The sequence below is a fragment of the Coffea arabica genome, chromosome 10c, assembly GCF_036785885.1.
Source record: "Coffea arabica cultivar ET-39 chromosome 10c, Coffea Arabica ET-39 HiFi, whole genome shotgun sequence".
Lineage (NCBI taxonomy): Eukaryota > Viridiplantae > Streptophyta > Magnoliopsida > Gentianales > Rubiaceae > Coffea > Coffea arabica.
This window is the reverse complement of record NC_092329.1, coordinates 15886648-15912906: the sequence shown is the minus strand read 5'-3', so window position 1 is coordinate 15912906 and position 26259 is coordinate 15886648. Positions and strand designations below refer to the sequence as shown.

The 26259-nt window shown below is 35.1% G+C and overlaps 2 protein-coding genes and 1 long non-coding RNA gene across 7 annotated transcripts; all 3 read left to right on the top strand.

Moving 5' to 3' along the window:
• Positions 1–200: 200 nt before the first annotated feature.
• LOC113714883 (putative disease resistance protein At4g19050) lies at positions 201–6168 on the top strand. 3 transcript variants are annotated; one of them, XM_072069788.1, is made up of 3 exons: positions 207–457; positions 1731–4906; positions 5023–5212. In XM_072069788.1, the coding sequence occupies exons 2-3, from the start codon at positions 1755–1757 to the stop codon at positions 5060–5062; spliced, it is 3192 nt and encodes a 1063-aa protein (XP_071925889.1). In that variant the 5' UTR covers positions 207–457; positions 1731–1754; the 3' UTR covers positions 5063–5212. The 3 variants fall into 3 exon arrangements, with proteins under 3 accessions (XP_027094813.1, XP_071925889.1, XP_027094812.1); XM_027239012.2 differs by having other exon boundaries at positions 201–435; positions 1731–6168; XM_027239011.2 differs by having other exon boundaries at positions 1731–6168.
• Positions 6169–7253: 1085 nt separating this feature from the next.
• Positions 7254–9269, top strand: LOC140016309 (uncharacterized). Of its 3 annotated transcripts, none has more exons than XR_011822694.1 (3): positions 7410–7775; positions 8065–8175; positions 8401–9269. It is a non-coding gene; the product is annotated as an uncharacterized lncRNA (long non-coding RNA). The 3 variants fall into 3 exon arrangements; XR_011822693.1 differs by having other exon boundaries at positions 7411–7775; positions 8682–9269; XR_011822692.1 differs by having other exon boundaries at positions 7254–7775; positions 8065–9269.
• A 14491-nt stretch (positions 9270–23760) lies between these two features.
• On the top strand, positions 23761–26014 carry LOC113714884 (uncharacterized). The gene is made up of 2 exons (XM_027239013.2): positions 23761–24694; positions 24853–26014. The coding sequence occupies exons 1-2, from the start codon at positions 23916–23918 to the stop codon at positions 25928–25930; spliced, it is 1857 nt and encodes a 618-aa protein (XP_027094814.1). The 5' UTR covers positions 23761–23915; the 3' UTR covers positions 25931–26014.
• The last annotated feature ends 245 nt before the right edge of the window (positions 26015–26259 follow it).

The following is a 26259-nucleotide window of genomic DNA, read 5'->3' as shown; positions in this document are numbered from 1 at the left end:
TTTTTTACTTCATCTAGATATTGATTTTTCACAAAATAGCATCCAATAAATACATGATTTAGAAAAATTGATCCATAGTGTAAAATTATCACTATTTGAAAACTCTTTTTTTTTAAAAAAATCAAAATTTGAAAATTTTCCCCTAGTGATTGCTTCGTGCCTTCCCTACCCTTTCTTCCTGAATGCATAATTGGCACAAGTATGAAAAAGCTTTTCTAACGATTAGCTGCAAACTGCCAAAAGTATTGATGAAAGGACATTGGGCCCAATTTAAAAGAAAAGCGAAAAAATTTATTTTATTATTAATAATACCAATCCTAGTCTTGTCAACTCAAGCGTGCCAAAACAGAGCAGAACATTTTTTATTTTTCTTTGTTGAAGCTCTGTTCTAGTTTCTCAGACATCCATCAAACAACGGACAGCAAGCAGTAGCAGGTAATCAAGAAACCATTTCCAGGTTTGTCTTGAAATGGTTTAGTTTAGCTGTTTTATGCATGCCCTTTTGCAGAAAGTTCAGAGTTTTCTATGCTGTTAATTGTTGTCTGGATACAGAAGGATCTTTTTGACATTGAATAACTATTGTGATGTTGGGTAGAAAATAACTGATTCTGGAATATGATCCTAAAAGGTGTGAAATTTAACTGGAAGAAGTTAGTCTTTAATGGAAAATAAAATATAGTGTCCTCTAGCCCCGTAGCTGAGAATCTTGTTATATTGAAAACCTGGTGGGAGATTACTTTGGTTCAAATGTAAAAATTCCAGTGAAACTTATGAAAATCAGGAAAGATTTAAGCTGAGAAAATTTTAACTGGAACTTATGTGCTTTGAATGTGTCAGTGTGAAAGGTTCAATTGGAGGAAGAGTGGTCTGGATTAGTTTGTCCAATTGCTAAATGTGGGAAAAGATGGCCATTACTCGTCTCAATCTTCATTTAATCTCGATCCAACGCATTGTTGTAGATATAGTCGATATTGGTCACATTTATCTGTCTTGATCTTCAGAGAGTGCTGTTATATTCTGGGATCATGGACTTTTAGTTGTCAATGGTGGTAATTTCAACTGTAGAATTTATTATTAACCGTGTAGATCTTGTTGTAGCACTTGTTTGTATCTCCTGCATTACTTTCCTTAGAGCCATGAAGTCGCTTGTTTTAGATATTTGGACAGTTGTATCCAGAGTCCATGAGCTTGTGGAAATGTCCTCTTTACATTGCTTTTCATCACTAATTTGAGCCTTTACATTTTAACCTTCTTGTGTTTAAGCAGTTGATACGTTTCTCACCACTTTGCTTCATCTATTATCCTATAACAATTTTCTTAGAAAAACTTTTATTTTCTATTAGATATGGATAATAGATAGAGATCTGGCATTCATTTGAAGCTATAACTAAGACGGTGCAAAGTTGTTATGTCTCTGGGCAAGGTTGAGGTAGCAAGACCCATGACGTTGTTAAGGAATTGATGGTGGGCGTATCCATAATAGATCAATGGCTAACAGAAAGCCACATGTGCACATAAAGAAAAACCAAGATCACATTTATAAGCTAATGAACACATACTTTATGTTGATGTGCACATATATGTTTGCACGTTTTCAAGTATTTGGTGGACAAATTACGGTACCAGTTGGTCATGCATTGTGATAATTTTTATGCTTCATTCCTAACAAAAGTTTATTACAATTTCTTTCTTTCTTGCTGGAATGTGTAACCATTTGCACCATAATACAGGTGTTTTGGAGTGGCATATTGGCAATGGACCAGAATAGTGTGGAACTGCAGGCAAAAGAAATTCTTAAACTTCTCAAGGAAAAACATGTGTCAACAATTGTTCTTTCTGGGAAATCAGGAACTGGAAAAACATGGATGGCAAGAAAAGTTGGTCTGCTTGCAGTCACAAATGAAAGAGTTGACATTATGCTTTGGATTTCTTTGAGTGTTAGGCATGATGAGATGTCTCTCTATGAGCATATTGCTCGTCAGTTGTCTCTACTTTCCACTTCTGCGGAGCTGGAAATTGATGATATCGAGCAGGTACAGAATGACAATGGTAAGGAGGAAACCTTGGATGACTTGAAAGGAAAGGTGCAGAAAAAACTTTCAGCAAGTAATGTTCTTCGAGGGATACTTGTAATTTTGGATGATGACGGAAACAAAATGAAAGAAGGGGATCGAGACTTACAACAAGTCCTTCAGTTTATCCGGCAGAACGCCTATCAGCCGTCAATGGAAGTTGCTGATGGAGATGGACAGCAAAAACTTAAGGTGCTAATAACTTCTAGGAATGAAGATACGAGGCACCAAACTCGGGGGGATAAGGAAGTGATTGACATGAAACGTCTAACTCCAGAAATGTCAATTTCTTTGTTAAAGCAAGGGGCTGTGGCAAAAGTTTTTGAAATTTCAGGTGTTGAAATTTTAGTTAAAAACTTCATCGATAAAAAAGAAGGTCTTACACCTGGAGAAGTAGCCTTGCTAGCAAACCTACTAAATTATCATCAACATGATTCCAAAGTGCAGGATCTGCAACAGGCTTTGGAAGAAGCATGGGGTGGTGATGACTACAATTACACCCTGTTGCTGTCAAGTGGATATGAAAGGGTGTCAGACGGTATTTTAGTTGACTTTTCTTGGCAGGGCAGCCATTTTTTCGGCGACCATGGATCTATTCACTACGGTGAGCTGATATCATACTGGATACTAGAAGGATATCTTAGTCCTTTTAACAGTCTTGAGGAGGCTTATGAGGAGGGGCACCGCATTTTGATGCAGCTTATGTACTGTCAAATGCTGAAAGAAGTAAGTGATGATTTCCTCCAAATGGTCAGCGGAACTGTACTTATTAACTACCATCGTCAGGGATATGGTGGAATCGCTAATCTGGGGTTGGCTAATGTTCTTGTGAATGGTAATGATTGGCATGGTATTGGAAAAGTCACTTTGATGGATGGTATGATCAGAACACTTGTCAATCATAAAAAAGTGCAGCCATTAAAAGTACTTTTACTTGACGGGAGCTGTCTCAGCGGGCAACATCTGAATAGTCTCCTACTGAACAATCAGGAGCTGCAAATTCTGGGTCTTTTCTGCCTCAGAATTATATCATTGCCTCGTTGCTTCTGCTACTTGAAAAAACTGAACGTTCTTGTGCTCAGGGACTGTGATTTCTTAGAAAAGATTGATGAAATTGCAGAGCTAATGACAATAACTGTCCTTGAAGTATCTGGTTCTTGCTTGATAGAAAGTATACCAGATAACTTTTTTCAGCAAATGACCCAACTTCGTTCCCTCCACTTCTCTGACCTTCAGATTAAAGTTTTGCCTAAATCTTTTTATGACCTTACAGAACTCCGCTGGCTTATTCTAAAGGGCTTGTCTCATTTGACAGAGTTGAAGAGTCTGAAGAAGTGTCAAAAACTTATGGTTGTTGATCTTTCTGGTGCTGCCTCCTTGCCAACTTTTCCAGAAAAGAACTTGAAATCATTGCCGAAACTTCAAACGTTAAATCTTTCAAACACCAAGATCAAATCTTTGCCTATTCTTCATGAAACCAAGGAGCTTACTCATCTATCGGTTAGTGGTTGTCGCAACATGGATAGACTGCCCAGCATTCGGTCTCTAACTAATATGCAAGTTCTCGATATTTCATGGTCAGCGATAATGGATTTCCAGGACAAGTCATTCGAAATTAATAGCAGTCTGAAGATCCTTGATTTATCTGGAACTGCTATTCCTTCATTACCTTTTAACATCGGTAAACCTCGTGAGTTCTATTTGAAAAATTGCTCTGAGATAAAATACATGAATTGTGTTGAATCTTCCGAAGAACTAGAGATAGTTGATTTTTCAGGTGCCTGTAATCTTGTAAAAATTGAAGGAAAGTTCTTTGAATGTTTAGAAAATCTCCGAGTTCTCAACCTGTCAGGAACAAAAGTCAAAGATCTACCATCCCTTTCTGCTCTCCACAACCTCCGTCAGCTGTTACTTTCATGTTCTCTGAATCTGGAGAAGTTGCCAAGGTTGGCTTCAAGCAAACTGGAAGAGCTCGATCTATCTGGCTGTAAGGCAATGACAATGATAGAAGATAAATCTTTTGAGCACCTACCTCGCCTTCGTCGCCTTGTCCTCTCACAAATAAAGATTGTACACTTACCAGAACTCAACTCCCTCTCAAATCTTGAGGAGCTAAATCTGAGTGGTGTAAAATCATTTACCGGAACTGATTTCATAGAGCACATGAGTAAACTTCAGGTTCTAAACCTCTCCGAGACCTTGCTCAAAGAGCTACCTGCCTTAACGAATCTCAAAAGCCTTAAGCATCTGTTTTTGAGGGGCTGTGGACAACTAGAGGTTCTCCCTGTCTTGGAAGTACTTCACAACCTTGAGACTCTTGATCTTTCTCAAACAGCACTGAGGCAACTGCCGTTTGTAGGAAGTTTGAGTAACCTGCATAAACTGTTGCTCAGTGACTGTTCAAAATTGGAAAACTTTAAAAACCACAAGCTGCTTGACATGTCTGGAGTTGAAAATCTCCCTTGTGGAATCTCGAGATTGACTCAGCTGCAACATCTTGCTTTACCCAGTATGAAGGAAGACATCCAAGCAGCTGACACCAGTGAGGTAACTAGCTGGAAGCAAAAGCCTAGTGCATCACATTGGTCCTTCTCCGTTGTGGATCGAACGGTACCAAACACTAGCAGATCTTTACTTTCTTATAATGGTTCGCTATTTCTTGAATTTCTGGACAGCAATCCTTCTGTATTGGACTCAACGTCAAATCATTTCCATCTCTTTGTTCATCCTACTGAGGTGCAAAATGGTGCAAGGGACATGCTCTTCCACAGGGATGAATTGGTTTTTAGAGATGTCTATCTATTAACTAGGCATTGCTCTAAATCTCAAGGCCGGTTAGTGGAGATTCATCATCTGAGTGCTTTTTCCGAGGGCATTGAGGCTGTACTTCATAATGCTGAGTATATATTCTTGTTTGATAGTTTGTTTTTCAAATCATTTTCTGATTTAGGTGCTGGCAACATCAAGACGTTGAAAGGTTGTTGGATTGAGGGATGTGAAAATATGGAGTTCATTATCGAGACAAGTGACTTGGTAGACAGTAGCGAAAGGGGGATAGCACTTGAGATTTTATGGATTTCAAATGCATCGAGTTTAAGGAGCATGTACAGTGAAAACCTGCGGTTGGGGAGCTTTCAGAATCTGAAGTGCTTGTATCTAGATTGTTGCCCAAAGCTGTTGAGTGTTTTCTTTTCATCCCACCTGCTGCAGATGCTTGAAATTCTTCATGTCAGATTTTGCGAGGATTTGGTGGCTTTGTTTGGAGATGATGTAGAAGAGCATGAATTGCCAAACTTACGAACATTGCGTTTGTGGGAACTACCAAAACTGAAAAGCATTGGGTGCATAATGCCGTCTCTACAAAGTCTAGAAGTAGGCGAGTGTCCCATGCTTGGCCACATGCTATCTTCACGTCATGTACCAGAAAAACTTGAGGTCCTTAAAGTCAGAAATTGTAGTGAGTTGGGCAATTTGCTTGAAGGATTGACATCAGAAAACTGCAAATTGCCTCATCTAGCTGAAGTTCACCTGTGGGGATTACCAAAGCTGACAAGAATTGGGATTGAATCACCCTTGATGAGATCTTTAGAAATTGGAGATTGTTCTGTGCTTTTACATGTTAGTTATATGCCAGAAAACCTGGAGGTCCTCAAGGTCAGATTCTGTGACAACTTGGAAGCTATATTTGTTGGCATGACATCTGAAAATTTCATACTGCAAAGCTTACATACAGTTCATCTTTGGGGTTTACCAAAGCTGGTCGGCATTGGTGCCAGATTGCCACCTCTCCAGAAGTCCATTATCAGGGACTGTCCCAAACTAGCTCTCCCGGTGTCATGATTGGCCGGGTCTTTAACCACATCGCAAGATTTGTATGGCATAATTTCCTAGCAAATGCTAAAGGGAAGATGTTAGCTGCGCTGTGAATGGTAGAGGAATGTATTCTTAGCATGGTACAAGCTGTTCCAAACCAGATTGCTTTGTTTGCTATTAACATGGGCAGGAATTGTCCCAAACTAGATTTCTTTGTTTGCTATTAACACATTTTTGGTGAAATTTTGGAGCATTGTAAATTATTTTAGAGTTTTTGAGTGCTTTCATTATTTTGTCTAAACCAATTTAGGTAATTTTTCACTATAATAATTTAATCTTTAAATTGCATTAACAGTAATTTTTTGACCATATTGTTATTTTACACATATAATCAAAATATGCTGGCACGTTTCTTTTCTCTGTTTCAAGTGAAAATGCGACAGAAAATAAGTTCCGAAATGAAAATGGTACATTTTAAATATGTGAGAGATCAAATTTATTATTTGAAAAGCTGGAGAACAAAAAATTAAGAAGGTGTAAAACGAATTAAATGTAACTTGCATGATTTTCTAATTTCAAATGCTTTATTTCTTTTAACATCACAAACTTTCAATTTACATAACTAATAAAATCAAGTAAGAAATAAAATACTCGATATGAGCCTTGTCTTTTGACTGGTAAAATTTGATTTCTTCCGTTAGATAGAGGTTAAATCACTACAACACTACAACACCCATATGACCAACTTGCCATTAAATCTGGTGCAGAATTCCCTTCTCTAAGAAAATAGCTAAACTTTGATCAAGTACCATGCAAATCCACACTTATCGGAGATCATTAGCATTAGAACATTGGAATCCAGCTCAATTTCAATCTTTGAGATTCGCATTTGAAAACAAACTTGCAGACCGTGAATCAAAGCGTGAAATTCAACTTGTAAACTTGACAGGTAATCCAACCTGGTAGAAAAAGCTAACAAAATTCCATCCGGATTCCTTAACATGTTTCCTCCACTTCTAATTCTCGAATTCCCTCTAGAATGCCATCCGTATTAAGCTAAAACCAATGGAGTGAAGGGTTCAAACACCTCACATCCGAGTAACACAATAGATTTCAAATTCCAAATAATTAAAAATTTGTCTTTATTAGATCATTACAGATTTATTTATCTTTATATATACAAACGGTTAAAAAATTGTCATTCACCACTTTTTGGTACCCTGTAGATTTTGTACTATTAGTGCAATAACTCTTGCTAGGCTAATTATTGGCAAAAATTCTTAGGATACGTTTGGTTCCCCGTAGAATTGGAGTATAGAATTGGAATTGGAGCTCCAATTTCAATTCTTGTGTTTGGATACTATCTTTCCTATAGAATTAGAATTGAATTACAATTCCAAATCGATCGAATTCCATGGTTCCAATTCTTTGGCTGGACCAAAGAATTCCAATTCCAATTCCACAACTAAACGGGTCCACGCGCGGATCTAATATGGGTCAAAAATTAAAATCGGATCAAAAGATATTGGCACCCCTTTCTTCCCGTCTAACTCACCATTTTCCTCAGCCGCTAGGGCTCTGCTCTCCACCATCACTTCCACCTGCAATCCTAATACCTTACCTTTCTCACCACTGTCTCCCCCCTGCCTTCCATTTCTCTGGCCACTTCCTCCATCCTTCGCCACTCTCGCCACTGTCCACCCTAAATTTCAGACACATTTAGGGCTTGTGAGACACCCAGGAAGGATAATGCTTGTGAGACACCCAGAGGGATGGAGAATTGCCGAACCAAATTGCACCCAGCAAAGCAAACAAGCCTAGATCTCTCCAAGTCATCATTTCAGGCCTCGATACTGTTCACCATAACCATTCTAGCCTCCGCTCAAACGGGTTAGTCATGTATCTGTATACGTATAATCTACGGACCTCTGAATCCGTTGTTATTTTCGTTTGAATCGATTAGATTTAAGTATTCAAGCTTTCATTTCATCCGTCATATCAGTTCTGAACTAAGATCGGAATCGGGAAGTCGTTCGTATATTTTTGTATGTTTTAGAAGTTTGTGTTTGGGATCGAATTCGGTTGGAGATTGAAAGTCGTAATTGCAAATTTTTTGTTGGGGCACTTCTATCCGAGTTCTACTGCCATAAGATCTGTGACCGCCTTTTTTCTTTTGCAGTTTTTATCTGGGCCTCCGTAGGCATTTCTGGGCACCTCAGTTCATCTTGAAGCTACAGAAACTTCCTGGTTTCTTCCCAGATTCCCAACAAAAAGGCGAAAGAGCTGCTTGGTAAGGGTCTTTAACTCTCCCTATTTACATACTTTGCTTATTTTTCTCCTCCTTTCGCTACTCCTGTCTTGTGAGTTAAATTATATTCAAGTCTCATCAAATCTTTCCTTTTGATGAGACTCATAGAAGGCTTTAGAAGGATTCTGATGTTTCTCGTAGCCAATTAGTCTTGTTTTTAGAAAGAAAGCTTTGTTGGGACTTTTCTGTTTCTTTCTTTTGTTGCAGTGTGCTGGAAAATCCTTACCAGTAGAAGCTTTAAGTCACTAGAATAAGTTTAGGACATCTCCAAACTATTTTGTGCACATAAGTGATGATCTTAGCAACATCTCCAAATTGCTTTTGCAAAAAGGTTCCGTCCAAATAAGTCAGCATAAGTTCTTCATTTAACATATGTATGGATTTTTCTGGTGCATATTTGCCTCTCACTTTTAGTTCTATAATGCAGTGGCTGTTGAATCTATTCTTAAGAACATGACATTGTGATGTTTTTCTGGTGCATACTTTAGCTCTAAATGAGACACTTGCAGATGGCAAAACAATCATCTCATCAGGTGGAACTTTTGAACTGGGATTTTACAGCCCAGATACTAGTTCCAAGAATCGATACTTGGGAATATGGTATAAGCAAGATTCCCCTGTTGTTGTGGTATGGATAGCTAATAGAGATGTTCCAGTCAATGGCACAAATGGCCTCCTGAAGGTGACTGATCAAGCTAAACTCACAATTTTCAATGGAGAGGGCACAGCCATATGGTCAACAAATTCCACCAAGTTGGTGCAGAAGCCTGTGGCACAACTTCTTGATTCAGGAAACCTTGTTGTTAAAGATGCAGCTGATGCCAATCCAGAGAATTACCTGTGGCAGAGTTTTGATCATCCTACCGACACAATTATATATTGTTTAGGGTTGTGTTTTCTTTAGGGTGGTTGGATTATGACATGTCTAGAGACTGGATTAGTACCAGAATTCGAGGGGTGGAAAATTGAAGAATGTCAATGAATTTGGTCACCTTTGATTGCCAGGGCAAGCATATTTTTTGGAATTTAGCTGTGACATTAGCGTTAATGATTCAGAATCTTTTTTCTTCACAGAAGTACAGATACTCGTTAGCTCTTTTTTCTTCTTGCTCTTTCAAATATCAGACGGGATAATCTATAATTAAAAACTAATATTATATTCATGTGACAGAAACGAAATTCCTTTTTGTATAATCGTTTGGTCATCTGTCAACCGGTGCCTAAAGAATATATGTATAAGCTGATGCAAGAATCAAGACTTTTAGAACCCAGTGAAGCGCTTGGTTTTAAATTAGCAACAGTTTTGCTTCTCCAGTGAAGCGCTTGGTTTTAAATTAGCTAAAAGTAAGAAAAAAAAAAGAAATTATTATATAGAAAAAAGAAAAAAAAAAAGAAAAATTTTATGCAAGCAAATGTTTCATGAAAACAATTCTAATTCCTAATGAATTCTTCTTTCATGCAAACAAAGGATTTGGAATTCCAAATAAATTCTGTAACAATTCTATGCATTTCCCAAACGAAAGAATTGGAATGACTTGGAATTCCAATTCATAGAATTCCAATTCATAGAATTCCAATTCTATAGAATTTCAATTCTAATTCAATTCTAATTCTGTAGAACCAAACGTACCCTTACTTTTTTCTCATCCAATAGAAATGTCGCCAATCATATTCGTTTTTTTCTAGCAAGTCATACAAAGAAACTAGAGTAAAGAAAGAATAAACAAATATAAACGAGCAAAGGAAATTTGGTTGGAATAAGACAAAGAAAAGAATAAATAAAGGCAACCTAAATTAGCTTTAAGAGGCAAAAAGAATGCCAGGAATCATATGTTGCTTGTGTACTTTGGTTAAAGAAAACAGTACCAAACATAAATTGGTCATTCTAAAGTTGTAATTTTGCTACCTTTAATTTTAAGTAAAGAATAACAAGCTATCTTTACGTATGAATGTTGATGACGAAAAAATTAGGAAAGCCAAATCAATTGAATTTGTAATCTTCAAATTATGTCAAAATTTTGTTTGTCCAATGAACTTGTGTATGATTCGATCCATCCTTTCAATTTCAAAATGTGCACTAGTTTGTCATTTTGATAGTTTGTCCGTGTCATCTTCAATAGGCATAATTACAAATGAGATATCTACCGCCATCTAGAAGCACAATCCCTTCTAGCCCAAGCCAGCTCATTTCTCAAAGAATTCCTCCAAGTTTATTTCCTCTGACTGATCTCCTTTTATGTCATTTCACCACTGAACATCTAAACGTACTCTAGGGAATTTGAAAATTGTCAAAATTTTCCATGCATAATGTGACGTTTAGTTAGATAAGATGGGGATACGGGTCAGGAGCAGTCCTCAGAAGGATGGATGTAAGGAATGAGCAATACAAAAAACATATAAAGGTCAATGAGTGAAATTGACATTTCATAAAAAAAAAAAAAAAAGAACAGTGCAGTGCACAAAATAAATATTTTAGAAAAGTTTGCCAATCTTTTTAACTAACATGAACTTTGTACTTTAGTCCCTCACTATTGAGATGATGTATTTTGGTTCCTATATTTAAGATTTTGTCCCCATTTAAATCTCTTATAAAATATGGGTTTGGTCCATCACACTCACATGTTTAAAATACATCATTTTACCCAAAACTAATTTTTAGTGACGTACATGAAACTGTAATCTTGACATAATTTGAATCAAAGCACAAAAACTACCTAGTAGTTGAGGTACCTGATTTCACAATCAAAATCCTAGTCTGTAATTCTTAAATGTCAAAAAATTTTGAGTTCGATTAGAAAATTTTTGCAGAATATTTTAACTAGGTAGAACTGAAATGCTAAGCTTTATGTTTAACCTTTGACTTGAGGTGGTCTCAGCATACAAAAGATTTTTTTGTCGTTAACATTAAAAAAATATTTCTTCTGTTAACATACTTTGGGTGTAATTTAGGAGCATTATAAATTGTTTTAGATTTTAGAGTATTAATTTTTCTAAATCGATAGCATGCAAGCTAAGGTAGTTTCAGCTTTTGTCTTTAAATTGCACTAATAGTAAGTTTTGTGACTATTATACTATTTTACGCATATAATCACAATACGTTGGCGTATTTCTTTTAGTCATTTCAAGTGAAAATGTGGTTAGAAATAAGTTCGAAAATGATGATATGTGAGAGATCGAACTTATGATATTTGTGGGAGAATGCAAAACACCGAAAAAGAGGGGCAAAAAAAATGTCAAACAGGAGGAACCAAGGTGCATGACCTTAATAGTGAGGAGGGGACTCAGACTAGTGTAAAATTAATTAAATTTAACTTGCCCGATTTTCCTATTTCAAATGCATGATTTCTTTTAACATCACAAACTGCCTTGTCTTTTGATTGGTAAATTTAATTTCTTCCATTAAAGGGAGGCTCTTGCCCAAGAGCCTGATGTGAGAGTTCACTATTCTCACTTTTATTTTTCACAATTCTCAGTTCTTATGCTTAGATTTGTCTTTGTTAGATATCACTCCATATTCCTTCACCTTTAGTTTATTCAAGCGGTTAAAAAAAAGTCTTCTTTCACTACTTCTTCTTGACACCTTTTACATTCTACATTATTTGTACAATAACTATTACAAGTCTAATTATTTACAACAATTCTCACTTTTTTCTCATCCGATAAAAATTTCTCCAATCAAATTCTCTTTTCCTGCAATTCACATGAAGAAACTAAGCTAAAGAGAGAATAAACAAATTTAAACAATGGATAATTTCATAAACCTCCCCTGAGTTTTTTAATAATTTCACTTCGCTCCTTTGAGGTTTATATAATTACAAAGACCTCCCTTGGTGTGATAAAAAGACTACAATACTCTTCATTAATTGTCAACTCATTTAAAAAGTCTATCAAATATTAAATCTCTCTCATCTATTATCAACCAATAATTCAAACTACAGTCATTCCCATTTAACTATCTATCCTCTCCTTTCTACATCTATTTTCCTTTCAAACTCATTTATTTATTATTATCAACAAAATGTGTACTGTTGCCACTAATAAAATTACCATACACACCAATACTTATATATTGTGGTATCTATTCCTAATTCTCAACTTTTCATTACTATTAAATAGTGTCCTTACACCCATTTTTGTTTCCAATTTTTGATAAGCATTAGCAAATTGAAATTGTCAAATAACAAATTGAGTGCTAATTTCATTATCAACTAGATGAAGATGAAGATAGTGACAATGATAAAAAACAAAAATAAAAAATAAGAAGTCGAATAGGAACTAAATATAGGTTATATAGTTATGGTTGCCATTAAAAAGTGTTTTTGGTATATATTTATAAATGCGTCGTGTTTCTATTTTTTATTTATAATTATTGATATTATTCCTATAAAGAGAATTTGATTGATTTTGAACTCTGTACCAATGAAGTATATTGGATATTGATATTAGTAGTGATGATTTAATTTATTTTGTATTAAAAAGGTGGCAACCATGGAATTGAAATTTAGGGATATTGATGAATATTGTTGTGTATTAAATAAAAGGGATAATTTCAGAAACCACCCTTGAAGTTTCTGATAATTTCATTGACTTCCCTTGAGGTTTCGAAAATAACACTGACCTCTCCTCAACTGATTTTGGGGCCCATTGCTGATTTAACCTGGAATGAATTTACTACTATGCCCTTATGCATAAAAGGGTGATGGGTTGACAGGTGCTGAACCTGTGCAATAATAATAATAAAACCTAACTACCACCAAAAGCAGTTAATAATCAATTCTAAGTACTGGAGCAGGGACTCTAGGTGTGCAATGGGTTACTTGATTCACCCTATTCCCAAAGAGTTTGTTTAATCAGATATGCCAGAATTAATTATCTGACTAAATTCACTAACTATTAGACAGTGGTAAGCAGGGTCGTCTCCTCAGGGATTGGGGAGAAATTTGTTTCCTTTCGAGTCAAGATAAATGGGGGGTTTTAGAATTAAATGCTAATGAACTAAATAAATCAAATGCAACAAATAATTAATTGACAGAAATAAATGGGGAAACTCTAGCCAAGGGTATACTTCAAAAATGGTTCATGCACTGATCATCGATTCACAAATAATTCCAACATTTATTAATAGATTGGTTATAGCTATCATACATGTGATAAACAACTAGCTTTTCCTTACTTATTCAATAGTCAAGGTACGACCGTTAATTATTTCTCTAACCCAGAAACAATCCTAGGTACGACCATAGGATTTAATTTTCGGTTTGCATTAAGATTTAGAAAGGCCCAATCCTAACTAACAAACACGCTACGAGGGTTTGTTTAACTTAGATTGTATGTTTTCCTGACATAAACTCAATTATGCCAGTTGCTACTGGGATGAAAGTAATCGAACAATTACGAATTCAACTACCCCCAATTAGCAAATAGCTTACGTGAATAATTAAATATTGCGCATCTATTCAATCATACACGATAGATATAACAACAATTAAAAGCAGAAAACATACGAATACCAATAAATGGAGGAAGTAGTTAAAATAATTTAGATCTCATAGTAATTGTTGAACCAAATCTTCAGTTGTCCCCTTGACTAGAAAATGGAGATTTAGCTACGCATCCTAGAAGAAATTCCACCAGACTCCATGGAATCTGGTTGCAATTGGTTTTTTCTAAAACTAATGAAAGCAAGCCCCCAGTCGAAAACTCCCCAGGATGAACCAATGACGGCTGTCTTATGCTCCCCAAAGAATTCCTCCCAAAATTGCTGCTGGCCGAAGTCTTCATCACACAGGAATCTGGCTTTTTCCTTATTCTTTTTGTTTCCTAATGAAAGCGTACTACCAAATAAAACTAGTTTCCTAAAAATAGAAAAATAAACCACAAAAGAAAGTATTTCAAGTTTCCTAATTCAACCATAAGACTAATAATTAGAATTCAAGTCTTCCAAATCTTCCTCTAAAGCTGCCCAGAGTTTGAATCAAATTTGGAAATCGGTCCCGAGCGTGCCACCATCAAATTAATTGGAAGATTGCCCCTTTTGTCATGTTTTGCTATTTTTCTTACAATTTAGCACCATTAACCAAATATAAGTAGAATCCATCAATTAACGCAATATTTGGCTAAAATCAATGGAAGAATAATTATAAATTTAGCAACAAATTAGGACCTATCAATTTCTCCCACACCTAAACCATGCTTGTTCTCAAGTATGAGAACAACAAATCAAATAATCAAATTTAAACAATGACTATTACTCAAATCTTCTATTGTCAAAATACAATTAAAACATATGTCAAGTATTAGTGGCAATTTTCAAGAAATATCTCGCCAGTTGGCTTTTAAGATCAATGACTCTTTCAATTTATAACTAACTAACCTAAGAATATAAAATATTCAACCAGCATCCATAAGCAAATGGTTCGATTATTAAGCAAAATCTCAATATTAAAATTTATGGATTAGCGGGCTAACAATTCATTCAAACACTTCCACATTTTTCACTATTAGCACATATTTTTTATAAAATATCCCCACACTTGATTGATTTTTTTTTTCTTCAGGGGGGGAATGCTTAGTCTTTAGCCATTTAAACATTTTGACGCGAACTCCGACATTGGCCAAATGAAGGAACCTGGTTACTCAACTTTTATCGCTAAAAAACCACACACTCATAACTATCGTCGCTTTTTAATGCAAAATTCAACACTTGTGGTGAAGACCCCTGGTTATTAGACAACAATACTAGTGAAGTATAGCTGAATACTGCTCATAAATAAGCACCAAATTAAAATTAAAAATTACACAAATCCACTTCATTTCTTAAACATAGAGAACTAAAATTAATAGTTGAACCAATTTGCATTAAAAAAATGCTAGACAAATATTTACAATACTTAGAGAAGTTAACCAAAAAGTGCAAAAGTCACAAAATCTCAAATATTTACCAAAAAGATACCCTTAAATTTAACCATGTCATACTTAACACCTTAGAGTGCAAAATCTTAGCAATAGAAAAATTTGAAACATCTAACTATCGTTTATCAGGAATAATAACAAATATGCACAAAGATAGGCAAAAATTGGATAAAATTTGACAAAGTCAAATAAAAAATTCCAACAAAAATGCCTACACTTGTACTTTTTCAATAAAATACCAATATAATACACCCCCCACAATCTTATATTGTCCCCAATGTAAGCAATAAAGAATAAATACAAAACAAAAAGGGACAACGAAACTTCTCTGATCATCAAAGGGGGATTGTGGCACAGCTGTAGGTGAGAGACAAAAGACATGTAGAACTCGATGGCAAAATAGATAAAGATGAAGGCTATGATCGGCAACTAAGGATGTCAGGTGGCTCACGATGGATGAGGAAGAATTACACGCGATGAGCAGCGATAATCAGGAACTGACAATCCACAATGAACAGCTCAACGGTGGCGATGGAATTTGAGATCCTTTGGCTGCAGTCTTGCGGCTGGAAAAGAAAAGAAATGAACGAAAAGGAAAGGGAGAGAAGAAGAAAAGAAAGAAAGAAAGAGAAAGAGAAAAGGAAAATGGAAAAAGAAAAGGAAAAGGAAAAAGAAAGAAAGAAAGAGAGAAGAGAGAGAAAGAAAAAAATTTTATTTTTAAAATCATTGTGTTAGACATGGGCACGCCTCACTGCCCTCGAGTCTTCTGACTAACTCTCCAAAATTAATTTCTTTAAACGTGATCACAGGACGTGGGCACGCCTAACTACCAGAGAGTCTTCTGACCAATTTTCGAAAATTGAGTTCCTTAAGCGTTACCATCTAGCATGGGTACGCCTAATTGCTATAGAGTCTTCTGACCGTGTACGTGAATTTTTTTTCTTAAGCGTGATCACTTGGCGTGGGCATGCCTAACTACCAGCTTCCTGCCACAACAATAACAAATCACTAAATGACACTAACATTTAACAAAAACTCCAAAAATATAAAATAAACTAAAACAAAAAAAAAAACCTTGGATTGCCTTCCAAGCAGTGCTTTTCTTTAATGTCTTTGGCTAGACATCACCATATTAATTCACGGAGGATAAAATCGTGTAGTTTGTTTCAGTGCTTCATCTTCTATGTATCCCTGATAACTCTCGTAAATAAAGTAATCATTAAGCACACGAGGTATAGTCTTCCATGGATTAGTAGATGGCGCCAAACAAGTCAACAAGAATCTTAATTCTTCAGTCACTCCTCCATTACGAGCACTTATTGGTTCGAGATATTTTGCCATCGCAATTCTTAATTTATTCCTGTCATGAAATTCAAAATCTTCTGGTATAATAAAATCAATCTGATTAACAGGAATTAAAGAATAAGAGTCAGGAGGATATTGATTAAGAAATGGAGGAGATGTCACCGCATTTGGAGATTGTTCACTAAATTCATTCACTTGAACAATTCGATATTAGGGTCCCATTTCTTGCACTTCAATTCCCTTTTCAACTGCATCTTTAGATTCTTCTTCTTGAGACTCGTGCAATTCCATGTGATTTGTTAGGATAATTGCATTCTCATATTTTTCATGGTCGATAATAGTCTGTGAAGGCAATTCTTCACACATTTGAGAAGTCAATTGCGATCAATTGATTCACTTGATCTGCCAGGTTATGCATGCTCGCTTGTATCTCCTGATGAAAATCTATTGTCTCCTGATGAAAATCCATTGTCTCCTGTTGAAGTTGATGTATGTTAGCAACTATTGATTTTATCATTTCTTCAAGAGACATACCTGACATAGATGATGGTTGTTGAGACTCTTGTTGTTGAAAACCCATTGGTCTGGTCGCATAATTAAAATTGGAATCATCCCACCATCCTTGCTCATACCTGTTTGAATAAGGGTCATACCACGTTTGATATTGAGGTGGAAAATCTCAAAAAGTATCTATTGAAGCACTTAGACTATCTTGAAATGTAGGGCATATGTCGATTGAATGATCTGAGATAAAATAAGTTCCACAATTTGCAACGGTCCATTGATCATTAGAAAAAGCGCAAGCCTCATTTTCTTTCATAGGACTAAAATCCAGTCAATCACTAAAATACGGAATGTTAGCAGGCATAAACTATATATACAAAAAAATAAGAGAAAAATAATAAAAAAATCAAAACAAGATGAATTCAAAAAGAAACAAATTAATCAGGCACCAGTCCCCAACAATGGCGCCAAAAATTGACAGGTGCCGAACCTGTACAATAATAATAATAAAATCTAACTACCACCAAAAGCAGACAATAAACAATTCTAAGTACTGGAGCAGGGACTCTAGGTGTGCAATGGATTACTTGATTCACCCTGTTCCCGAAGAGTTTGCTTAATCCGATATACCAAAATTAATTATCTGACTAAATTCACTAACTAGTAGATATTGGCAAGCAGGGTCGTCTCCTCAGGGACTTGGGAGAAATTTGTTTCCTTTCAAGTCAAGATAAATGGGAGGTTTTAGAATTAAATAGGAGGTTTTGTCACGTTTTGCTCTTTTTCCTACAATTTAGCACCATTAACTAAATATAAGTAGAATCCATCAATTAACACAATATTTGGCTAAAATCAAGGGAAGAATAATTATAAATTTAGCAACAAATTATAACCTATCATAGGTCATTAAATAAATGAACTAATTAAATGATAATAACTATAGTTCTATCTCTAATAAGCCAATGTAACTGCACTTAAGAAATGGCACTAATTGATGCACCAATATGGAGCCATTTTTTGTGATTGGACTTGACTTCAGAGAGCAACACAATGACAGTATTATACGAAGACTTGGAGAAGATGGAAAAATGGAGAGAAAAGAAGGAGAAAAGCATGGCTCCCCTCAGCTTAAAATCTGCTAATTTGCATTAAGATTATTGACATGCTACCTACTCATGCTTTTGTATATGGTTGGCATTAGTGACAAACAATCAATGGTCATGAAATTTGGCTTTGCAATCCCCACCATCTGCCTCATTCATCTCTGGCAGATGGTGTTTGAAACTATCTTGGATTGCATCCATAGTTATGTAGTGCTACAGCTGCTACAATTATAGCAATTTTGAACTAATGTCAAGTGACTTATGTTGCCTTACTAACTAGTTCAACTAATAAGTTGTTGCTTATGATCTCTTAGTAAAGTCATAGTAGTAGTCATCAAATAACAGTCATACATTTCTTCCAAATATAGTCCAACTGATAAGTACTACTGGTTTACTTCTTATATAATTAGAAAAGACTTAAAATGGTTCGTACAATGTCGTGGCACTTTTACATTTGCTACGAGAGTTTATCCAATCGATTTTACATTTTGGATGAATATAGATACAACACCTAGTGTGATATTTATGATGAGTATCATGTTAACTATGGCCTTTGGTTGCTCTAGCCTTGCCACTTTTTATTACCTCAAAATTAGATAATCACACTATAAGTAAATTATTTCTTGAGTTGCTTGAGCCATTTATATGCTTTTGAAAGAAACTTAAAATATGGCCATTACACTAGCCATTTGTGCAAACTGAAGCTTCAAGTTGTTGTTACTGCACTTTTCCTAATTGCTATTACACCTACAAGAATTTACTAATCATGTATGTCTTTTAATAGTTTTCATTATTTACTAATACAAGTTGTGGATAAGCAAAAAGGGCATATGTGGAACACAAATATCATCTCACTTCTCAAAATATTTTTTTAATGCTCATTTTTCTGGCATGGGCTGATCATGTTACTACTACTATAAGTTCAGGGGAGGTTTGTGTCATTTTCAAAACCTTAGGGGAGGTCAATGAAATTGTTGAAAACCTCAGGAGAGGTTTTTGAAATTATCCCTAAATAAAATCTGATATTGATATGAGATTGTAGGTAATCTTTTGGGTATCTAATGTAGTATTTATAGTTAATACAATGGTCTGCATCAGAAATTTTTAGGTAAAAGATGAACATTAGAACAAAGATAAGTATTTATTTAATGGTGATTTGGATATTAATGAGTAGGTAATAGTGATAGCAAGTAAAGATAAATGAAATAGAGACTATAAACCATTTTTTACCTTTACATTTTTGTTCTGAATTATAATCTAAGGGCATTATAGAAATTTTGAAAAAATATAACCTTTTGGGCCTAAAATGTTACCTAAATAGTGAAAATATGGGTGGTAGGTGCAATTTTTAGAACTTGAGAAGAGGTTTTTACAACTGTCAAAAACCTCAGGGGAGATATTTGAAATTAACCCTTTAAACAAATAAAGGAAGTATGCTTGGAGCACCGTAGAGAAAAAGATTAGATAAAGGCAATGCAAATCAGGCAAGAGAGACAAAAGAACAAATGAAATCATATGTTGCTTAAAAACCATAGGAAAGAAAGTAGCATCAAACATAAATTGGTTATTTCAAAATTGTCATTTTGCTACCTTCAAGTAAAGAATAACAAATTACCTTTGCGTATGAATCTTGAAAAAATGAAGGCTGAGAAAGCAAAACTAATTGTATTTGCAGTCTCCAATTATTTCAAAATTTTGTTTTATCCATTGAACTTGTTTGTGTCGATTCATCCATTAAGTTTCAAAATATGCACTATTAATTTGGTCAGCTTGTCAGTTAGCCTATATCATCTTTAACAGAAGTAAATACTAATGAGATGCACACCATCACTTAGGAGCATAATCCTTTCTTACCCAAAGCCAGTCTATTTCTCAAAAAAAATCCATATCACACCATTATTTCAAAGTTTTATTTTACCAATTGGAACTTATGTCTTTTTGTTTTTATGTCATTTCACCCGCTGAACTTCTAAATGTGAGGACCCCAAATTTCACTTTTTCTTACTTTTATTTCATTTTACTGGTTTATTTAATTATTTATTCACCCGTTTACTCCGAATAATTTATTTCATTCATTTTAAACCCATTTGTACACAAAAATGTCTCATTTATACTTCTAAAATGTTTCACTAGCAAAGTTAATTTTTTTCTGCGGCTTGTTTAGCGAGAAATAGCACATGCACGTTTTTTGAGGCAATATTCAATCCGAGAGTGCAATAATTTTGGAGAATTAAGGATGGTCAATAGTAGACTAAGAAAAGTTAATTGAGGGATTAGATGTGAGTTAATTAATTATATTTTAGTTGCGGGAATTGCCCTTAAATTTCGCCTTATCGCGCGGGAATCGGAACTCCTGTATTTCGCATCAAAACGACTAAGTGGTGATTTGAGAAATTATACTAGACTACTAAGAGAGAATAAATACAGTGTTAAAGGAATTACATTTGAGGATTAGTATACAAGTGAAACAAACGAGAGAGAAAAGTGGTAGTTCGGGACACTATTCGTAGTTGACTTTTACATAGCTTTTGGACACAAATTCTCAAAGCTTCCAAGAGAAGCTTTACACAACAAACCCTTCTCTCTTCTCTCTCCTTGGAGTCGGCCGAAACTAGAAGAAAAGAAGAGAAGAAAGCTCCACTTCACTTGCTCAATTCTTGCTTCCATTTCATTTGTTATTCTTTAACAGGGGAGTGACGTGAAGGAAGTGATTGGAAGATACTAGTGAAGGCTAGTCTTTTGTATAATTTGGTATTTTGTAACTGACCTTTGGAGAAATTGTAAGATTTGGAACTCGATGTAATTGACTTGAGATTTGTAAACCTTAGATGTACTTGTGCAATGAAAAACAAAATTATAATCGTGTTATTTTTTTGGCACATTTAGATGTAATCATTTGGAATTGGTCTATTTTTCATTTGAGGATTGTAGTGAGTCTCGGCGAGAGTTGGGCAGGTGGTCTGCCGAATCCTTTGGTTTGCCTTAAAGAGAGGTGGGGTCGTCACACTAAATATATTCCATGATTTCTAGAAAATGGAAAATTTGTCCTTGGATGATGGTATACGTGTGACATGTAGGTAGCATAAATGAAGAGAATGACCAATACAAAGAACATTAGTTATGAGTCAATGGAAGAAATTGACATTTTCAACAAAAAAAAAAAAAAAAAAAAATCAATGGACAAAGTAAAACTTTGAAACACTTTGCGGACCTCAAGCACATACGTGAACTTTGTACTTTATTCTCTTGCTTTTGAAATGATACATTTTGGTCCCTACGTTTTTCATTTTGTTTTGTACCTTATACGTCTCTTACTCTTAAAATAATAATTTGGTCCATCCCATGTCCAAAATACACCATTTTGTCCCAAAAGCCAGTTTTGATAACAATTGTAAAATGTTTGACATAATTTGAATCAAAGCTCAACAAGTAGCACTTGAAGTACCGATGTTCATTTTTCAAATTCTTGAGTGTAATTCTAAAAGCTAGGAAATTTTCACGCATGATTGTTTTTTTCTTTGCAAGATATTTTAACTAGAAAAAAGTAAAATGCTCAGTCTTATATCCAAATTTTGACTTGAGGAGATTTCAGCATACAAAAGATTATTTTGTATACTACTAACATAATAAAATATTTTTTCCCTCATTGTTAAAATATTTTGGTTGAAATTTAGGAACATTGTAAATTATTTTTGATTTTTTGAGTATTCTTACTTTTTATCTAAATTGGAAACACACAAACTGAGGCATAGTTTCTAGCTGTAGTTTTATCTTTAAATTGCATAACTAGTAAATTTTGTGACTATCTTCCAATTTTACACATATAATCTCAATATGTTGAGACATTTCTTTTAGTCATTTCAAGTGAAAACATGTGATCAATAATTAGTTTCAAAGCAAAAATGGTGCACTGTGGATATGTGACGGATCAAATTTTTTATTTTAAAATTGAGAGATGAAAAATATGCCACAAAAAAATGTCAAACTTGAGGAACCAAAATGCTTGATCTTAAGAATAGGGAACTAAAAAAGTACAAAAGTAATTAAATGTAACTAGCACGATTTTCCCATTTCAAATGATTTATTTCTTTTAACATCACAAACTTTCAAAGACATAACAAATAAAATCAAGTAAGAAATAAAATGCATAATATGAACCTTGTTTTCTTGATTGGTCTAATTTTTAATTCCTCAATTAAAAAGCGCCCTAGTTCCTGAGGTGGAAGATTTCACGATTTTCACTACACTACTACTCCAAATTTGCCTTATTAGATATCGCTCTCCACATTCATTTAGCTTATTTTTTTCAAGCAATAAAAAATCATCTTTCACTATTTCATCTTGGTACCTTATAGATTCTATACAATTTGCACTATAACTCTTGCAAGTCTAATTGTTTTAAAAAATTCTCACTTTTTTTTCGTCCAATAAAAATTTTTTCAATCATATTCTCTTTTCCCAACAAGTTACATGAAGAACCTAAAGTCAAAAAGAGAATATACAAATTTAAACAAGTAAAGGAAGTTTGGCTAGAATGCTAGAATACCGTAGAGAAAAGAGTAAATAAAGGCAATGTAGAATAGCCAAAAGAGACAAGAGAAACGCATGGAATCATACCTTGCTTTTGTAATCAAGTCAATCAAAGTACCAACAAACATAAATTGATTATTTCAGGATTGTTATTTTGCTACCTTTAGGTAAAGAATAATAAGTTGTCTTTGAATATGAACTTGGAATAAGTGAAGACTAAGGAACCAATTCAATCGTATTTGTAGACACCAAGTTATTTCAGAATTTTGTTTTGCCCGCCCAATGAATATTACCCGTGAATTTATCCATTAAATTTCAAATTATGCACTTTTTGGTCATTTAGTCAGTTTGCTTGTATCATCTTTGACAGAAGCAATTATACAATTGAGCTAGATTCGCACACCATCTTGGAGCATAATCCCTCCTTGCCCAATGCCAGCACATTTTTTCAAAAAATTTCCTGTCACCAAATCATTTCAAAGTTTTATTTCAGCTACTGAATTTTGTGTAATTTTCTTTTTATGTCATTTTATCCACTGAAATTCAAATACATAAATATACTCACGGTAATGTTGTACAGGGGACATTTAATTACACATGATGAATGAAAGGAATGACCGAAAAGAAAAAACATTTGAAAGTAAATGGGTGAAATTGACAAAGTAAAATTTTGGTGCGGTTTCAGGTTTTTAACCTTTTTAAGTTCCTTACTTTTAAAATGATACTTTTGGGGAAAAAAAAAAGGTTCAATGGACAAAGTAAAATTTTGGTGCGGTTTGAAGATCTATTGTGCAAACTTGAACTTTTGTACATTAGTTCCTCGCTTTTGAAATGATAAATACACCATCACACCTGTAAAATACACCATTTTGTCCGAAAATTCATTTTTGGTCACATACTCAATTTGTGATTTTGACATAATTTAGATCAAAACTCAAACTATAGTGCTTGAGGCACTTAAGTTGACTTTCCAAATTCTAGAGTGTAATTCTGAAAGCTGGGAAATTTTCCAGCTCGATTGGTATCTTTGTACAAAATATTTTGACAAGGTAAATGTAAAATGATCAATTTTATGTTTAAAATTTAACTTGAGATGATTTCAATGGAATGAAATTATGCCAAAAGCAATTAAAGAAAAGAATAAACAAAGGCAGCGTAAATTAACCAAAAGGAACCAAAAAGAATGTATGGAATCATATGTTTCTTGTGTATTCTGGTTATAAAAAGTAGCATCTAACAAAAGTTGTCATTTTATGTGGAAGGACACATTCACCACCAATCATTCTTTTCTGCTTCTTATTTTGCCCTCTAATTTCAAAGTCTTTCAATAACCATACCAGACACAAGATCCTAATAGTTATTAGACATATGGAAGAAAAACAACTTAACCATTTCAGTCATGAGGAACACCCTCTCATCCTGAGTGAGTTGCGGAAGGAAAACGACGACGGTAGTATTGATCGAAAGTTTGTAGTCTGTTATGGGTGTCAGGGGCAAATCTTGGATCCTGCAGCGTACTGTTGCTTTGCTTGTCATTTCTTTCTTCACAAAAGATGTGCGGAGCTTCCTCGACAAATTAGGCATCCGATGCATTCTCAGCATGACTTAGTCCTCCTTGGGAAGCCACCTTATTATTCTCGTAGTTGTATCTGTGATGCGTGTGGCCAAGATGATTGGAAGTTTTTCACCTACCACTGTTCCTTGTGCGAATTTGATCTCGATGTGTCGTGTGCTATTTTGGATCAGCCGGAAATTTTGGAGCAGCGGGAAATTGAGCTCGATTGTCATCACCACCCTCTTATACAACTAGAAAAACCTGCTTCTTTCTTGTGTGATGCTTGCGGTAAGGTTGATGAAGATTCGTCCTATTTGTGTCCTACTTGTCAATTTTGGATCCACAAAAAATGTGCCTTGCGGCCAACAAAAGTGAAGCACAAAGATCATAATCACTCACTCCAACTGGCTTATTCTCTTCCGTCTGACCACCGCAAATTTCCACAACAATGCTCTGTTTGTTGGAAAAAGGTACGTCTGCGTGATTGGGTCTATTATTGCGGTCCTTGCAGATACTTCGTCCACATTACATGTGTTGTGATCTCTCAAAAGGATGAAGAGCAGCTAAGTGAAGATATTGAATATCCTATCTCGTAAGAGCTTTTCTTTGTCTTGCTTGCTATTGTTAACGCAATGGTTGATTTTTTAGCTTTTTTTTTTCCGCCTCCAAAAATTTAGTTTTTTGCCCTTTTACCATAATCATGGTGAAATAATTTTGGCATTCTGAGTTTCTTGTCTTGTGGGTTATTAGAGGAGAACAAGTTCAAAATGTGATGAAACTACCATCCAATAACACAGCTCAAGAATTGATCGCCCGTTTTCTTCTCAAGGAGGATGAGATCAGTAACAGTAATGACTCAGTCAAATCGAATATTCCAGAAGAGATATTTCTGATATCGCACAGGAAGCATCCGCTTGTTCTTTTAGAGAAAGTACAAAACTTAGATGAGATAGAGAGTACTACTAGTGACGATCAGGAAGAAGCAAAAGCATTATTAGTATGTGACGTGTGCATTGAACCTATTTGCTCATCTGATGATCCTCACTACTATGCTTGTGCCGAGTGTGGTTACGTTGTCCATTTAACTTGTTCTAACCTCCCTCCTAAATTGCACATCCCACAGCATCCCCAGCACCCATTCTCATTGATGCATAATCCGAGTGCAGTTGGTCATTTTACATGCCAGGCATGTTACCGGTGGACCAATGCTAACTATTATAATTGCAAGCCTTGTGAACTAAGCATTTGTATCAAGTGTGCGAGTGCTAGCATGATCACGAGTAGCGTCAAACACGATGGTCACAAGAAGCACCTCTTGGCTCAACTTCAAAGTTCAGATCGCATACGTTGCACGGCATGCGGCGGCTATACATATGGAGGTGGTTTTGGGTTTGCTTGTGAGGATTGCCATTTCTACGTGGGCTATAACTGTGCTCTGCTGCCTCCTACGACCACACAGAGATGGGACAAGCACCCACTTCTCCTGATATATCCTCCGTATTTCGAGCATCCTGAGGAATTCTACTGTGTGCTCTGCGAAAAAGAAATCAACCCAAATCATTGGATGTATCACTGCCGTGAATGCGACTACTCATTGCATCCATTGTGCATTCCCCAAATTGGACGCGTGAAATTTGGACGCTCGTTAAATGTGAATAATCATTCTCATCCTCTCACTTATGTTCCCGAAGCAAAATACAAATCCTTTTGTGGGAGCTGCAACAACAGGAGGTTGGATTGGGAAGAGGCTTTCGAGTGTGATTCGTGCAGATTTTATCTTTGCCCAGATTGTGCTTACGAAAGGGAATTGACTGATTATGAAGAATGACACTCTCGTGTTTTTGTAACTGATTTTCACTTATGTATTTATGAATTACTTGGAAGTTCAAATAAAATAATTAGTCAACTTGCAGATCACGTTAGTTTTTTGGTGTTGTCTTTTGTTAATCTATTATTTCTGTAATTTGTGCAATAGATCTCATTTTAATAACCTAATAATTGGTAATTGCACTCTCCTAATCTTTTAATATTGTAAAAGATTTATGATATCCCCATCTTCCTTTCCTATCCGAGTCACTCAATTTTTAGTAAAATACAGTTAGAATGAAAGGTAGAAATAATTGATTTTGTCTTTTCACATGATTAAAAAGTTCAAGT